This window comes from Neoarius graeffei, chromosome 6, assembly GCF_027579695.1.
Source record: "Neoarius graeffei isolate fNeoGra1 chromosome 6, fNeoGra1.pri, whole genome shotgun sequence".
NCBI lineage: Eukaryota > Metazoa > Chordata > Actinopteri > Siluriformes > Ariidae > Neoarius > Neoarius graeffei.
In genome coordinates, this window is record NC_083574.1 from 36,557,059 (window position 1) to 36,575,535 (window position 18,477).

Here is an 18,477-nt window from a genome sequence, read left to right on the forward strand (position 1 = left end):
CCATATCAAATACCCAAAATGTATCATATTATTCATATTTAAGTGAATAATCAATTCAGTCATCATAACTTGGCATTTTTAACCCAAGCAATCAAAAAGAGGAAATTTATTCAACATTTTCACTCCTCTGTGAAGGAGGGGCTTTAATGCTTCATGATGTAGTTATTTTATATGAAAATCAATTTTACAAAAGCATTTGAATTGTAATAAAAAAAAATTCCACAGTGGAGGCCAGATAAAGCAAGATACTATCTTTATTCTTATTAAACATGACAAAAGAAACATTGAGTGTTAGGTAAATGCAAAAAAAATAGTAAAATTAGAAAATTAATTTTTTGACCATAATGTCCCAAATGACAGACGGACCCACACACAGACACACACACATGAGGGTAAGTCAAAAAGTTCTAAGACAAATGAAAAAAAAATCTTTAGTTATGAAAATAACAAAGCTATTTCTCTACACATCCTCCATTTAAGTCTAAACACTTCTGCAAGTGATGTTTCCATCGGAGAATTCCTTCTTTGTTTTCCTTTTTTGAATTCCTTTTGAAATTATAACATCTGTCTTAGAACTTTTTGACTTGCCCTTGTATATATAGGCACTGCCTAAAAGCCGAGCTCCCGATGAGTGTAAAATGTGTTTATAAATGTTGGCCAGAGCCAGGGCTTTGAACCAGAATTTTTTTCCTATTGGTTCGTTCCGAACAGAAACGGAATTTTAACGTTTCCGGTTTTGGGTTCCACCATTAAATAGACATTCCCGAACCGGTTAGAACAAAAAAAATTTCGTTCCCGGAACGGTTAATTACGTTCCCTGTCAGCTGTTTAACAAATGGCTATAAAATTATGTCTCTGGCTCATCCAGCTTAAGCCAAATGTAGGCTAATTCTATTACAACCTTCATTAAATAAGACAAGAAATAATTCAAAACAATTATTATTTCAAATGTTGGCGATTTGGGGCGGCACGGTGGTGTAGTGGTTAGCGCTGTCGCCTCACAGCAAGAAGGTCCGGGTTCGAGCCCCGTGGCCGGCGAGGGCCTTTCTGTGTGGAGTTTGCATGTTCTCCCCGTGTCCGCGTGGGTTTCCTCCGGGTGCTCCGGTTTCCCCCACAGTCCAAAGACATGCAGGTTAGGTTAACTGGTGACTCTAAATTGACCGTAGGTGTGAATGTGAGTGTGAATGGTTGTCTGTGTCTATGTGTCAGCCCTGTGATGACCTGGCGACTTGTCCAGGGTGTACCCCGCCTTTCGCCCGTAGTCAGCTGGGATAGGCTCCAGCTTGCCTGCGACCCTGTAGAACAGGATAAAGCGGCTACAGATAATGAGATGAGATGTTGGCGATTTGGATTCTCAGTATGTCTTCCCATCTACACAAACAGAAAAAGTGCCAAAAATGAAAGATAATTCGTTTAGTGTGTTACCAAAGGCTAGTCAGGCCCTATGCATTTATAGGCTAACAGAGGTTAATGTCATTTAATGTTCGCGAGCCTCTCATTAACGTGGACAAATATATTGATATCGTGTTTGAAATTGACATTTTTGAATAACGATAGACTGCAATATTTACCTCTTATTTAAGATGTGGAGACGTGATAGTAGTCCACCCTCCCGCTCTCTCCATTCAGTCAGCGAACGTCACACAGGAAGTGAACCCCAGCGGGTCATAGAAACTTGCGCAGGAGAAGAATGACTTTTTTATTTGTAGGCTACGGAAACTTTGAGGAACTAAATAAAAACCGGTATTAACCGGTTACCATTATTTTTAATAAGCGTTTCTGTTCCGGAACATAAAAAATAATAAAGTTTCTGGTTTCGTTTCTGTTCCATGTGAAATAGAAAAAGTTCCCAGTTTTCGTTTTCGTTCCTTGAACCGGTTCAAAGCCCTGGCCAGAGCTGTCACTCATTATTCCTGTTCTGGGCGGAGCTGTAGCCCAGAAAGTGTTATTTGTTTTGCTACAGACGCTCAGTGCTGCGTTTATATTCCCCATGTGCCTCCGTCAGAGGTTTAGCGCGGTGTGTTCTAAAGCTTTGCTGTCTGTCATCCCGATGTCATTCATGCACAATGTAAAGTTTGTGTGCTGTTTATTGAGTGTGTTTTGTTTGTGTTCGGTGCACTGGTTGAACTGTGGTTTAGCACAAGACTTTGAGCACAGAGGCTAAGGGTGCACGTTTGGCGAACTTGTAGAAGTTTGCACACTTGGTTGAGCGGAGCAAGGTGTGTAATGTTCAGAGCGTAGTCTGTAAACATCATGCTGCATAATTGTGTATTTGTTTACAACCATGTTATATAAATTATTTTTGCATTGTTTTCTTTAGTTTTCATGGTATACGGTGTTTGATGTCCGGTGTTCGATGCTATGCTCGTGTTGAAGAGGAATAAAACACATCTGCATCCGTCAGAGACTCTCTGCTGTTGTTTTTAATGCCAAGGGCTGCTACAGTGTTCATAAATAAGCCCACGTTATTTTTTAACAAGAGTGCTCTGAAAGCACAATATCCCCCGCTGGCAACTAGGCCATAACTCTGGTAAAATGCAACCGAATTGAACGAAATTGCAGTGTGCATATTAGCGACATATAACAAAGAATCCTGCCAAGTTTTGTAAAATTCCTCCAAAAATTGTGAGAGGAGTTGATTTCAGAAAGTGAGCACCCTTCCTGGGACAGACGGATGGACAGACGGACGGACATCGCTACGACATAATCCCCCTTCGGGCCTTTCGGCCAGCAGGGAATAAAAATTGTGAGGGAAGCTGATTTCAGAAAGCAAGCACACCTTGATGAAATTGCCAAAGTACAAGTTTGTTAATAATCAAGGGCATAACTCTGGTAACGTTTGCCCAAATTAAATAAAATTTCAATATGCATATAACCGTCATATAACAAAGCCTTTTGCCAAGTTTGATGAAATTCCTCCACAAATTGTGAGAGGAGTTGATTTCAGAAGAACGTACAGCCTCATGAAACTGTCAAAGTTATTTAATCAAGGGTCAAATCTCTGGGAAAATTTTCACAAACAAAATTAAATCACAATATGCGTATTATCGTCATATAACAAGGCCTTTTGCCAAGCTTCGAGAAATTTGTCCAAAAATTGTGAAAGGAGTTGATGTCTGAAATTGTGAAAGTACAAGGTTGTTAATCAAGGGCTGTAACTCTGGTAAAATGCGACCGAATTGAACAAAACAACAATATGCATACTACCAACATATAACAAGGCCTTTTGCCAAGTATCCTGAAATTCCTCCAAAAATTGTGAGAGGAGTTGATTTCAGAAGGAAAACACACTCTTATGAAATTGTCAAAGTATAATTTTGTTAATCAAGAGCTGTAACTCTGGTAAAATGTGACCAAATTTAACAAAAGTACAATATGTGTATTACTGACATGTAACAAAGAATCCTGCCAAGTTTCACGAAATTCCTCCAAAAATTGTGAGAGGAGTTGATTTCAGAAGGTGAGCTCCCTTCCCGGGATGGATGGACGGACATCGCCATGACATAATCCCTCTTCGGGCCTTTCGGCCAGCGGGGGATAAAAACCAAATTGAAAATAAGTGCTGGATAAAAACCCATCTATCTTATGTAAATAAAGATACAAATACTGCTGTCCGCTGGTCAAGTGTTTATGAGATACAATGCTTTGCACTTATGATCGGGTTCCCTGTGATGGTACACGTTCATTGTTCGTACATATACAGTGGGGCAAAAAAGTATTTCGTCAGCCACCAATTGTGCAAGTTCTCCCACTTAAAAGGATGAGAGAGACCTGTAATTTTCATCATAGGTACACTTCAACTATGAGAGACAGAATGGGGAAAGAATCCAGGAAATCACATTGTAGGATTTTTAATGAATTAATTGGTAAATTCCCCGGTAAAATAAGCATTTGGTCACCTACAAACAAGCAAGATTTCTGGCTCTCGCAGACCTGTAACAACTTCTTTAAGAGGCTCCTCTGTCCTCCACTCGTTACCTGTATTAATGGCACCTGTTTGAACTCGTTATCAGTATAAAAGACACCTGTCCACAACCTCAAACAGTCACACTCCAAACTCCACTATGGCCAAGACCAAAGAGCTGTCAAAGGACACCAGAAACAAAACTGTAGACCTGCACCAGGCTGGGAAGACTGAATCTGCAATAGGTAAGCAGCTTGGTGTGAAGAAATCAACTGTGGGAGCAATTATTACAAAATGGAAGACATACAAGACCACTGATAATCTCCCTTGATCTGGAGCTCCACGCAAGATCTCACCCCGTGGGGTCAAAATGATCACAAGAACGGTGAGCAAAAATCCCAGAACCACACGGGGGGATCTAGTGAATGACCTGCAGAGAGCTGGGACCAAAGTAACAAAGGCTACCATCAGTAACACACTACGTCGCCAGGGACTCAAATCCTGCAGTGCCAGACGTGTCCCCCTGCTTAAGCCAGTACATGTCCAGGCCCGTCTGAAGTTTGCTAGAGAGCATTTGGATGATCCAGAAGAGGATTGGGAGAATGTCATATGGTCAGATGAAACCAAAATAGAACTTTTTGGTAAAAACTCAACTTGTCGTGTTTGGAGGAGAAAGAATGCTGAGTTGCATCCAAAGAACACCATACCTACTGTGAAGCATGGGGGTGGAAACATCATGCTTTGGGGCTGTTTTTCTGCAAAGGGACCAGGACGACTGATCCGTGTAAAGAAAAGAATGAATGGGGCCATGTATCGTGAGATTTTGAGTGAAAACCTCCTTCCATCAGCAAGGGCATTGAAGATGAAACGTGGCTGGGTCTTTCAGCATGACAATGATCCCAAACACACCGCCCGGGCAATGAAGGAGTGGCTTCGTAAGAAGCATTTCAAGGTCCTGGAGTGGCCTAGCCAGTCTCCAGATCTCAACCCCATAGAAAATCTTTGGAGGAATTGAAAGTCCGTGTTGCCCAGCGACAGCCCCAAAACATCACTGCTCTAGAGGAGATCTGCATGGAGGAATGGGCCAAAATACCAGCAACAGTGTGTGAAAACCTTGTGAAGACTTACGGAAAACGTTTGACCTCTGTCATTGCCAACAAAGGGTATATAACAAAGTATTGAGATGAACTTTTGTTATTGACCAAATACTTATTTTCCACCATAATTTGCAAATAAATTCATTAAAAATCCTACAATGCGATTTTCTGGATTCTTTCCCCCCATTCTGTCTCTCATAGTTGAAGTGTACCTATGATGAAAATTACAGGCCTCTCTCATCTTTTTAAGTGGGAGAACTTGCACAATTGGTGACTGACTAAATACTTTTTTTGCCCCACTGTATACGGTCGCAAAAGCCATCAAAAATCTAGTCGATGCATTAGCGTATTCCCTTAAGTATGGAGTTTTGCTAATATATTCCCAAAGCATTGCTTTAGAAATGTACTTTGTGAGTCTGAAAATATTTTAGACGAGATGAAGTGAATTCTACAGTCAACTGTACAGGTTTATGCTGGGAAAATGTTTTCTTTAAATTTTCATTTACTTTAATAAAATACTGTCACTTTGTATGAAATGGGTGTGTAATATTTTTAAAACTCCCTCTCTTACAATTCCTTCTGCTGTTCTTATTGGTGTCCTTCAAAGAGAAATTTGCACGGGTGGTGTAGTGGTTAGCGCTGTCGCCTCACAGCAAGAAGGTTCCGGGTTCGAACCTCGCAGCCAACGAGGGCCTTTCTGTGCGGAGTTTGCATGTTCTCCCCGTGTCCGCGTGGGTTTCCTCCGGGTGCTCCGGTTTCCCCCACAGTCCAAAGACATGCAGGTTCGGTACAATGGGGCCACTATAATTGGCGCAAGCTGTAGTGGTTTCCCAGCCATAATGCATGTACATATATAGATCTTGCTATGGCAAAGCTAATAAATCAGAAATCAAATCAAGCTGAAATAAAATCCCTGCACCATGGCAGAGTGAGTTCGATCAGAAATCTCCAACGAGCGAGTCACACAGTGCCACGGGTCGCACGGCACTATCCACGGTAACTCAGCTACTTTACATCCTGGAGACCGACCCAGAATTGTTTTTTGGACATTGTGGAAACACCCGTAAGACGCTGCTATAGATATCGAACCTTCCATCGGGGGTAAAGCGGTCGTTAATCTTTAAGGAGGTCTGTGCTGATGGACATGAGCTTCCCTGCTGCACACTCTCAGTTTCAGATTCAACACCTTCACCTGAGCCCCCTCGTCTACACGAGCGTATTTGATGAATTGATTTATCCCTGATACGGATTGTGTATTATAGTAATGTTTTTGAAAATCAGGATGTTATTTTTTCATATCGCTTGCCCTTATTGCACAATCAGTAACACAGCGTTTGTAGTTCTAACAGGAATCACACAGAGCTTCCTGAGAAGGAGAATAATATAAGGCAGTCTGTGTGTGTGTGAGAGAGAGAGAGAGAGAGAGACAGTGAGAAGAAGCATAGCAGAAGAATGTAGCAGCCATGTGTCTATTAACATGTCCCTGGCGACTGGAGTCTGGCGTCTCGGAAATGCTGTGAAACTCAGGTCAAAGGTCATCTGACTAGCATTCAAAATGTTTCAAGACTACAAATACCACAGTCCCGTAGAGAGCTCTTACACAGCCGTGGAAAACGCGTGGGCGGGTTTATGTGTGTGGAGTTTGTGTGTGTGTGTGTGTGTGTGTGTGTGTGTGTGTGTGTGTGTGTGTGTGTGAGTTTGAGTGTAGGTGAATGAAGAAAATGGCAACGAGTCAGAAAATATAGAAACGAGCAAGAAAAGAAGCAACGGTGAGCAAGAGTGATGCAGAAAGAAAAGGGGGAGAGAGAGACAAAGAGACAGAGAAAAAAGGGAGAGAGACAGACAAACTGACAGAGAGACCAACAAACAGACAGACAGAGAGAGACACAGACAGAGACAGACAAAGAGAGAGACAGACAGACAGAGAGAGACAGACAAAGAGAGAGAGACAGACAGACAGAGACATAGAGACAGCCAGCCAGACAGACAGAGAGAGAGAGACAGAGAGAGAGACAGACAGAGACATAGACAGACAGAGAGAGAGAGAGACAGACAAACAGAGAGAGACAGAGAGAAACAGAAAGAGAGAGAGACAGAGAAACAGAGACAGAGAGTCCATTTATAAATCTCACATGATGACTGAGGCTAAGCGTCCTGCTGTGTGTGTCCTGGTGTGTGTGTCCTGGTGTATGTCCTGGTGTGTGTGTGTGTGTGTCCTGGTGTATGTCCTGGTGTGTGTGTGTGTCCTGGTGTATGTCCTGGTGTGTGTGTGTCCTGTTGTGTGTCCTGATGTGTGTGTGTGTGTGTGTCCCCTGGTGTGTGTGTCCTGGTGTGTGTGTGGGTGTCCTGGTGTGTGTCCTGGTGTGTATGTGTGTGTGTGTGTGTGTGTGTGTGTCCTGGTGTATGTCCTGGTGTGTGTGTGTGTGTGTGTGTGTGTGTCCTGGTGTGTGTGTGTCCTGTTGTGTGTCCTGATGTGTGTGTGTCCTGTTGTGTGTTTGTGTGTGTCCTGTTGTGTGTGTGTCCTGTTGTGTGTCCTGTTGTGTGTGTGTCCTGTTGTGTGTCCTGGTGTGTGTCCTGGTGTATGTCCTGGTGTGTGTGTGTGTCCTGGTGTATGTCCTGGTGTGTGTGTGTGTCCTGGTGTATGTCCTGGTGTGTGTGTGTGTCCTGGTGTATGTCCTGGTGTGTGTGTGTGTCCTGGTGTATGTCCTGGTGTGTGTGTGTGTCCTGGTGTATGTCCTGGTGTGTGTGTGTGTGTGTCCTGGTGTATGTCCTGGTGTGTGTGTGTGTCCTGGTGTATGTCCTGGTGTGTGTGTGTCCTGTTGTGTGTCCTGATGTGTGTGTGTCCTGTTGTGTGTCCTGGTGTGTGTCCTGGTGTGTGTGTGTGTGTGTCCCCTGGTGTGTGTGTCCTGGTGTGTGTGTGTGTGTGTCCTGGTGTGTGTCCTGGTGTGTGTGTGTCCTGGTGTATGTCCTGGTGTGTGTGTGTGTGTGTGTGTGTGTGTGTGTGTGTGTCCTGGTGTGTGTGTGTGTCCTGTTGTGTGTCCTGGTGTGTGTGTGTCCTGTTGTGTGTCCTGATGTGTGTGTGTCCTGTTGTGTGTTTGTGTGTGTCCTGTTGTGTGTGTGTCCTGTTGTGTGTCCTGGTGTGTGTGTGTCCTGTTGTGTGTTTGTGTGTGTCCTGTTGTGTGTGTATCCTGTTGTGTGTGTGTGTGTGTGTCCTGTTGTGTGTCCTGGTGTGTGTGTGTCCCCTGGTGTGTGTGTGTGTGTGTGTGTGTGTGTGTGTCCCCTGGTGTGTGTCCCCTGGTGTGTGTGTCCTGGTGTGTGTGTGTGTGTGTCCTGGTGTGTGTGTCCTGGTGTGTGTGTGTGTGTGTGTGTGTCCTGGTGTGTGTGTCCTGGTTTGTGTGTGTCCTGTTGTGTGTGTCCTGGTGTGTGTGTGTGTCCTGGTGTGTGTGTGTGTGTCCTGTTGTGTGTCCTGGTGTGTGTGTGTGTGTGTGTCCTGTTGTGTGTCCTGGTGTGTGTCCTGTTGTGTGTGTGATAAACTCACGTGTCGTCTGTGTAAGAGATTCCAAAATACTCTTTCTCTTTCAGGTTGAAGTGCGACGCTACCAGATCCAGCAGGTCCTTCGCCATCAGCTTGGGCTGAAAGACAAGAAGAGAGGATTGTAATGACAAGTGATTGATAAATCAGCTCTGTAAAACACACACACACACACACACACACACACACACACACACACACACACACACACACAAAATCAACAGGTGAGGTCCAATTCGAAGCGGAGTTACTGTTACCACTCTAACGTTGATTGTTTTCCAATAACAGTTTGTGCTGAAATATTGTATTCCTCTTCGGCCACAGTACATTCACTTTTTAATTAAACACCACCACGTCATAGCAACCTTTATCGCTTACATTAATTACGTGAATTAACTGCATTAATTACACACACACACACACACACACACACACACACACACACACACACACACACACACACAGCTTGCCATGCTACCAATTAAGCATAAAAGTACTGAAGACTTTCTACGTCAGAAAAACGACTGATTCATGCAAAGAGCTGACACTGGAGCAAATAATCGCTCCAGTGTCATTATAATCCAGTACCAGTCAAAAGTTTGTACACCCCTACTCATTCATAGCTTTTTCTGTATTGTGACTATTTTCTACATTGTAGAACAACACTGAAGACATCAAAACTATGAAATAACATCTGGAACATTGATGGAATTATATCTCATCTCATCTCATTATCTCTAGCCGCTTTATCCTGTTCTACAGGGTCGCAGGCAAGCTGGAGCCTATCCCAGCTGACTATGGGTGAAAGGCGGGGTACACCCTGGACAAGTCGCCAGGTGGAATTATATAGTAAACAAAAAAATGTTTCATACTTTAGATTCTTCAAAGTTTCCAGCGTTTACCTTGACGACGTTTTACACACTATCGGCATTATCTTAACCAGCTTCATGAGGTCGTCACCTGGAATGCTTTTCAAGTAACAGGTGCCTCGTCAAAAGTTAATTAGTGCAATTCCTTGCTAACGTGTGTTTGAGATCAAACAGTAAATAGTAAATAATAAAGATACAGTAATTAGCTCTATTCCATCTACAACTGTAGTAATCCATATTATGTCAAGAACCGAACAACTAAGTAAAGAGAAACGACATCCGTCATGACTTTAGGACGTGAAGTGACTTTTAATTCATTAAAAAATAAGGAAAAACCAGTGAATTAGAAGGTGTGTGTGCAAACTTTTGACTCTGTTTATTATTAGGCTTTAGATCATGTGAAATGTCCATCACAGGTCACGTCCGTGTGTGTTAGCTGTTACTATAGAAACGCATTAGAATGAGAGCAATAATGTAAATCTGTGATTTGCTTCTGTCCGACCTGCTGTTGGAGAAAAACGCAACTATGATTTCTGCAAACTTCAGTGCAACTGTCGATACACTTTCTATAAAATGGTTCACTCCGCATGCTCTATATACTTTATACACTCACACACACACACCCCAAAGTCATGTTGCTGTGTGTGTGTGTGTGTGTGTGTGTGTGTGTGTGTGTGTGTGTGTGTGTGTGTGTGTGTGTGTGTGCCACGTGCCATCTACAGGCCTGTACTTAAACGCCCTAATTATTGTTTCTGTTTCACACAGACCCCTTTTCATTAACTCCAAACAAGCACCCACACACACACACATATATACCTACCGTACATACATCCATGCTCACAAACACACACACACACACAAATCATCGCTCAAGAGTTCCAGCACAACAGACAGAGGATAGAAATAATGCAGAGGGGAAAACAAGTACACAATTACATGTGGAGAGAAAGAAAGAAAATAAATGAGGGGAAGGGAGATGTTCAGTTTACACACCGTCCTAATTCTCTCTCTCCAGTTAGACCACGGTTATTAAAATTAGCCCCTAACATCTGAAGTATGACCTCATCGTACAATTTCTGCTGAACTCAGCCTTTCTGAATTGTACACTTTATTTATTGCTCATCACTCTATGAGCTAAAACTGTTTTGGTCTGAATTTACCTCATTATGTTCAAAAAGTTCCTAATAAATCACATTTTAAACGTTTTATTTATTTATTTTTTTACGCAAATGCTTGTATCACACAGCTCTTTAGCACATGTGGATGAATTTACTTCCTCAATTAGTGTGTGTGTGTGTGTGTGTGTGTGAGACAGATTGAGGAAGTGGTTTTACCACAACCACAATTCCCAATCACTGACTGCTTAAGGCGGCGCCCGGGTGTGTAATGTATTTTCCTCGAAACCTCCTACAACTTACACGGCGAAGCCGAATGATGTTTTCTGCTTATTTATAACAAGTCAATACAAACTTGTAAAACAGTTGCTACATGCCTTCGTTGTTACGGCAAGCAGAAATCACCAGCCAAATCAAAGCTTCCGTTCTCAGCACTGTAGCTAGAACATGTATTTACTGGCGATAACATCAGTGTTCAACAGGTCTGGAACATTAATCTGAGTTCAGTAATGGTTCAGCAGAAATATGTTTAAAGCGGCTATCGAAAGTTCCGCGCGTGGAGCCTATTAGCTACAATGAGTTGATGAATTATTTCCTGTTACAACTGATGAATTATTTCCTGTTAGTGAATGATGCAAAACAACATAAAACACTTTTTCACTGAATTTTTATGATGTAGTTCTGTGTTAACTGCAGCAACCCTATACAGCCTCCTATAATACAATATAATGTGAATTACTACAGCTGTAGAATAGGGCTATTTACTCATCTCATTATCTGTAGCCGCTTTATCCTGTTCTACAGGGTCGCAGGCAAGCTGGAGCCTATCCCAGCTGACTACGGGCGAAAGGCGGGGTACACCCTGGACAAGTCGCCAGGTCATCACAGGGCTGACACATAGACACAGACAACCATTCACACTCACATTCACACCTACGCTCAATTTAGAGTCACCAGTTAACCTAACCTGCATGTCTTTGGACTGTGGGGGAAACCGGAGCACCCGGAGGAAACCCACACGGACACGGGGAGAACATGCAAACTCCGCATAGAAAGTCCCTCGTCGGCCATGGGGCTCGAACCTGGACCTTCTTGCTGTGAGTCGACAGCGCTAACCACTACACCACCGTGCCGCCCCGCTATTTACTGTATTATTATTTACTATTTACTGTTTGAACTCAAATGCATAAAGAAGGCAAGAAATTGCACTAATTAACTTTTGACGAGGCACCTATTAACTGAAAAGCATTCCGGGTGACGACCTCATGAAGCTGGTTAAGACAATGCCGATAGTGTGCAAAGCGTCGTCAAGGTAAACGCTGGAAACTTTGAAGACTCTAAAGTATGAAACACGTTTTTAAACGACATAATTCCATGTATGTGCCAGATGTTATTTCATAGTTTTTGACGTCTTCAGTGTTGCTCTACAATGTAGAAAATAGTCACAATACAGAAAAACCTATGAATGAGTAGGGGTGTACAAACTTTTGACTGGTGTAGTGTAGTATTTGGCGAAATCTTTCACTACTTTTTAAATACATTTTCCACAACATTACCTGAATTTGCCAATCTCCCTCTGGACTCAATCAATCAATCATTTCGCCACTTTCTTCACGTAGAGCCACAATAATCAGGTCATTATGTAGTGTTTCTCCTACCATTATATTGGGGGGGGGCTCCCCCACAACAGGATCCCATGGCCCCCTGAACCGCACCCCCATCACCACCACACACACACACACACACGCGCGCACACACACATTTTAAGGTCCAAAAAAAAAACCAAGAAGTTTGCAGGCACTAGGACCACGCGGAAAGAGTGCCTGCTCAAAAACAGGAGAGGTTGTAGGCACTAGGACCATACAGAAACATCCCGTGCTCAAGCTGCCGGTTCTCTGTCCACTTCGCTCTCCTCTTATGCTGTGTTCACATATATACCGGTATGAAAGTGGTATACAGTGTTGGGCAAAAGTTTACATACCCCAACAGAATGTTTCGTTTCTTGCCTATTTCTAAGAGAAATTGAATGATAATACACAAAAACCTTTATTTCACTTGTGGTTAATGGTTGGCTGAAGCCATTTATTGTCAAGAAAATGTCAAGAAAATGTTAACTCTTTTTAAACCATTATGACAACAAAAAAAACTACACAAATGACCCTGATCAAAAGTTTACATACCCCAATTCTTAATACTGTGTATTTCCCCCTTTAACATCAATAACAGCTTGAAGTCTTTTGTGATAGTTGTCACTGAGTCTCTTTATCTTTTCAGATGGTAAAGCTGCCCATTCTTCTTGGCAAAAAGCCTCCAGTTCCTGTAAAGTCTGGGGCTGTCTTGCATGGACTGCACGTTTGAGGTCTCCCCAGAGTGGCTCAATAATGTTGAGGTCAGGAGACTGAGATGGCCACTCTAAGACCTTCACTTTATTGCTGTTGTAGCCATTGACAAGTTGATTTGGCCTTGTGTTTTGGTTCATTGTCGTGCTGGAATGTCCAAGTTCGTCCTATGCGCAGCTTCCGGGCTGAGGCGTGTAGATTTTCCTCCAGTATTTTTTGATAAGTGACTGCATTCATCCTGCCATCAACTCTTACCAAATTTCCAGTGCCTTTGTAGTTCACACATCCCCAAAACATCAGAGATCCACCACCATGTTTCACTGTGGGAATGGTGTACTTTTCATCATAGGCCTTGTTGATTCCTCGCCAGATGTAGCGTTTAGTGTTGTGCCCAAAAAGTTCAATTTTGGTCTCATCACTCCACACAACTTTTTGCCAGAAGGTTTGGGGTGTGTCTCTGTGCAGTCTGGCATATCGTAGACGGGCTTCTTTGTGGCATTTGCGTAGAAGGGGCTTTCTTCTGGCAACTCTCCCATGTAGCCCATTTCTTCTCAAGAGTCTCCTAATTGTACTCTTTGAAACATCCACATCAACTTGTTTCAGAGAATCTCGAAGTTCACCAGATGTTATTTGGGGCTTCTTCTTTACATCATGCACAATTCTTCTAGCAGTGGTGGGTGAAATTTTTCTTGGTCTACCTGAACGGGCTTTGGTGTCTACAGAGCCCCTGACTTTCCACTTCTTGATTATTGTTTGAACAGTGCTGACTGACATTTTTAATTGCTTTGATATTTTCTTATATCCCTTCCCTGATTTATAAAGTTCAACTACCTTTTCACGCAGGTCCTTTGACAATTCCTTTGATTTTCCCATGGCTCAATCTCAAAGATGATGTGCAGCACTGGATGAGGGATTAAAGGTTCTCTCAAAAGTCCAGCAATTTACTGACTTTTATTTTCACCCACTAATTAGAAGAAAACAGATCACAGGTGAAGGTAGTTGCCTTTAATTGCCATTCAGTCCTGTTTATGTCAAATTGTGTACAGGTTTTCAGGCCAATTCACAGGGGTATGTAAACTTTTGATCAGGGTCATTTAGGTAGTTTTTGTTGTTTTCATGGTTTTCAAAGAGTAAAGGGCAATTCCATGTAAATGTCAACCTCACCATGCAAAAATAAAGCAACATGTAATACATCAAAACCACTCCCAGAGATCTCACCTAGGCCTGTATTTTACAGATGTGAATAAGTTGAACCAATTTGTAACCAACCTAATATGTCACTGTCAGTCTTTCTTTCTTATAATCTAAACCCCAAGCTAAAATCAACTTTGATCATGTACAATTCTATATTATTGCCACAAGCCACAGAAATGTATGCTAAAATCCACAAAACAGCAAAACAATAGCCATCCTAAATATTATTTAAGAACTTTGATAGTTTTAGCTGATATTTAGAGAGTTTTTCAAAGGGTTGTGGTGGTTAAATTGCTGATTTTCTAAACATATGCCATGTCTATTTCAGACGCGTCACATCCATAACGGAATTTCGTCACATCCATAACGCTGACTTTTCCTTCCGAAACTCTGCGTGAAATACAAAATATTTTAAACAAAGATTTTTTAATATTCACCTTGGACCCCTCTATCAAATGGATATCTCCATTTCGACATTAGGTTTACAATTTCACAGAGTTTGATAAAAATGTACAGTCACCCAAGAAAAGTGATACTTTTTCTGTCACATCCATAACGCATCTTTTATTGGCATTTTCTGGCATGCCCTAGATGTACTATGGGAATTGTTCTTGTTCTATCACTTCTCCAGTATGGTACAGCCTTAAAATATGCAACACCTGTTTAAATACTGGGAGACAATAAAACATGCACTGGGTCATTTGTTGCCATTTTGAGTTCAAGTGTCACGTCCATAACGCTGGAATTGCTCTAAACGCAGTAATGAATGCAATAAATGGCTTCAGCCAACCATTAACCACAAGTGAAATAAAGGTTTTTGTGTATTATCATTCAATTTCTCTTAGAAATAGGCAAGAAACGAAACATTCTGTTGGGGTATGTAAACTTTTGCCCAACACTGTAACTGTATTGATACAAAGTATACCGGTACAGTTTAGTGCATCTGTCCACACTAGCGAGAAATGTTTGTGGTTTTCTTTCACGGTAGTTGAAATGCGTGTGCGCGAAATGTTTCCGTGGTTACCGAGTAACTTCCTTCCGAGAATATGGCGGATGAAACAACGTGTGTGTGCTTTTTGTTGTCAATGTACAGTCTGTATTTCTGGTGGTCATTTATTCAGTCGAATCGTATAAAACGCGCGAGGCAGTTGAGAAAGAAACAAAGAAAACGAATCTCCGTTCTTCACTATTTTATTCAGCGAAGACATCGATTGAGGTGTGTGACTTTGCGCATGCGCATTATATTTGTATCGATACAGAGCCGCTTCATCTGTCCACACTACAGCGAAGCGCTACAGTACCGATACTGTACCGGTACGAAACCCATACATTTGTGGGTTTCGTACCGATACAGTTATACCACTACAGTACCGGTACAGTTGCTAGTGTGGACAGGTGTTGCGGTACGAAAGTAGTATCGTATCGGTACAAAATCCCTAGTGTGGACAGGGTATTATTCGCTCAAAAACGATTCAAACGATTCGATTCAAACAATAGTTAACAATATCAGAATTGTTCTAATTATTGTTCTAAAATGAATGCGAAGACTTAAATATGGCTCCTTTAACAGTTTGTTCAGATCCAAATGCTCTGTACTAGGAGCTGCGGGGAGGGAGGGGTCATGCAGGTGACCATCCTCATCCAGCAAAACCCCGCCCCAAACCAGTAAACTTATGGGAGACACTAGTATGTGTCGGGCATGAGGTAGGCGGACACAAGTGCAGAAGCAGTTAGAATAATAACAGTGATGTTTATTTACAGTGCACATATACACACACACAGGCTTTCGTCTAAACGGGGGAACAGGGGCGCTGCGCCCTCTTACTCTCGGCGTGCGCCCCCTTACCGACTCCGTGAAAACATCCCAGCAACACTACGTGACAATGTGTCTGATCATCAAATACGTTATAATTGCTCCAAAAATATTCCAATCATAGTAGATACACCGCCAGACGGTGCAAAAACAATCCGAATCGGCGTTTTCCAGACTGAGGCGCCATGTTGTTTAGTTGTTTACTTGTCGCGGCTGCTCTCGCGAGATTTGACATGGGTTACATACAAGGTCAGCTGACTTGTAGAGCGAGATTTCTCGAGACTGAATGACCTTTCACCCACCGGCGCGGGAGATTTTGACAGAAGTACTGTAGTTCGCGAGTTGTTTTTCTTGACACTTGGGCATTTAAAGATGTCATCCCGCGGCACGAAGCGGAAGAAAGCCAAAGACTGTCCGGGGCAGAAGATGATTACTTCTTTCTTTTTCAATGTTGACAGACAATTTGTTACAATTTCCCTCTCAGATAGCCTCAGAATGTCCCATTGGAGCATTTTTCAAAGGCTTTGCACGGCGGGGGGGGGGGGACAACCAGCACCATCTCCCCCCCCGCTTCGCTCCCTCGCCATGGTGAGCGCCCTCATACTAAATTTTTCTAGAAAAAACCCTGACACAGGCAAACAATCCAAAACAGCAGGCTAAATTCAAAACGTTAAACATGCAAAAGGGTCGGGCGAGGTGCAAACAGGATATTAGGCCCACTTTACACGGGGACGGTCTGAAACAAAAACGCAAAAGTCCGTTTTCGTTCTCACTTTTTTCCGCGTCTACACGACCGTTTTCAAGGAGGAAATCTGCGTCTATACGGTGACGCATAAATGTGTGGAATTCAATTGGATGTGCATGCCAGGCGGCTAGGTGGTGCTGTGAAAGACCTCCGCTATGTCTGCACGCATGCGCAACGTCTTCCGTCTTGTCTGATCTGCACCGCGAAAACTTTGACTGCTCTGGCTATGGTAAGTAAGAAAGTAAGTAAAAAAGTAAGAGCATACTATACCCCCTCTGTTCATTAACGGTATATGTGCAGATTCGGTATAGATGCTCGAAGGACTCCTGGACGTTTATTAAAGCTGCCAGAGCAGCTTGAAGGTCCGCTGGATCGATGTAATCAGACATGCTCTTACTTTTTTACTTACTTTCTTACTTCCCGGGCTGCCATGTACAGTATATGACATATGTATGACGTAAACGCGTACCCGACGTGCGCAGATCCGAGCAGAGTTTCGCGTATTGGGTAGTTTAGACGGATATGCAACGGGGGCTGTTTTTAACTTATCCACTCTGGAAGGCGTTTTCAATTTTTTCCGTTTTTCAGCCTCGGAAACGCCGTCCCCGTGTAGACGAAAGGCACTTCCGATAAAATATTTAGTCGTTTTTACCCGACAGCGTCCTCGTGTAAACGGGCCCTCAGAGGCAAAGCGAGAATGGGGATGAGAAACAGGCACAGGGGTCAGAAAACAGGAAGTCAGAAACACGGGTAGAAAGGCTCGGTAATGCGGACTGACGTATCGTAATACTTTGCATAGATCGTGCATCAGGACGGTCCTTAAATAGGTGCACGTATAGCTCCTTAATAGAGTTCAGGTGCACGTGGTTAACGGTGCGTGCGCTGGAGTCCGCTCGACGCGCGTGCAGCCGGGGGCGCGCCTTCAGGTGCACGCGTCACAGCGCGCAGGACTGACAGTATGGTAATATCAGGTTCAGGTTCCTTTATTTATACCCCGAGCTAGATTTGGTTTGCAGTAAGAGAGTCATCATCCATTTTGACATATTTTCACACTTAACATCCATCACAGCTGACACCCAAACACTGCACAGACAGCTCAGAGAATTAACACACACACACACACACACAACAAACGCTCTCAGGGTTCCAATCCTTTCCAAGACCATAAAAACTAAAATTTATCAGTGCCATGTTGCTGTGACTTGTTACTCTGGTTAATGGCTGCTGGAGCAAAACTATTTTTATACCGCTTTGTTCTCCATCTTGGGACTACAAACCTTCTTCCCGAAGAGGAAGAAGATGAAACTCGGTGTGCAAAGGGCGGGAGTTATCGTTCGAGATCGAGGCAGTTAGCCGCTTTAACTGTCTGGTGTACGGGGACTCAAGGTGAAGTTGTTTCTCTACAATCAGCTTACTGGATCATGGAATAATTCGATGAAGGGAGTTTCTGTTTCTTAAAGCAGATACGCAGAACCGAGTGGATAGTATCTCCATCCTTGACTCTTGTATGCTGCATGAATGGGAATAAAAATATATATATTTTTGAGAGCTAAAATCGACTACAAAGTTGGCATTCGAGCTGAGCCAGCCAGCCCTGAGTGCGTGACGTCACAGCGGTAACCGGTTTTAAGGCCGAGGCCTTTTACAGCTATAGACCAAAGTCATATCAATAAAAATTTATAGTGAAAGTAAGAAATACCGTAACCGACTCGCTCAACTGAGACTGATTTGACTTCATTGATTGTGGGTTGACTCTCATTAAAACAGGACAGGTGTTATAACTTATGCAACATAAGGGGTGTTCACACGGCAACTTTTACTCCGGTGTAGCACCAGGGCTGCCCCGGTAGAGCGTTCACACGGTACAAA

At 43.0% G+C, this 18,477-nt stretch overlaps 1 protein-coding gene across 6 annotated transcripts in view; it reads right to left on the minus strand.

Moving 5' to 3' along the window:
- Positions 1-18,477, minus strand: part of frmd4a (FERM domain containing 4A) — a 288,964-nt gene that overhangs the window by 117,364 nt on the left and 153,123 nt on the right. For all 6 annotated transcript variants that reach the window (XM_060923607.1, XM_060923606.1, XM_060923605.1 and 3 more), the window contains exon 3: positions 8,540-8,634. In XM_060923607.1, the coding sequence (XP_060779590.1) occupies positions 8,540-8,634 (95 nt within the window). The remainder of the gene's footprint in view (positions 1-8,539; positions 8,635-18,477) is intronic.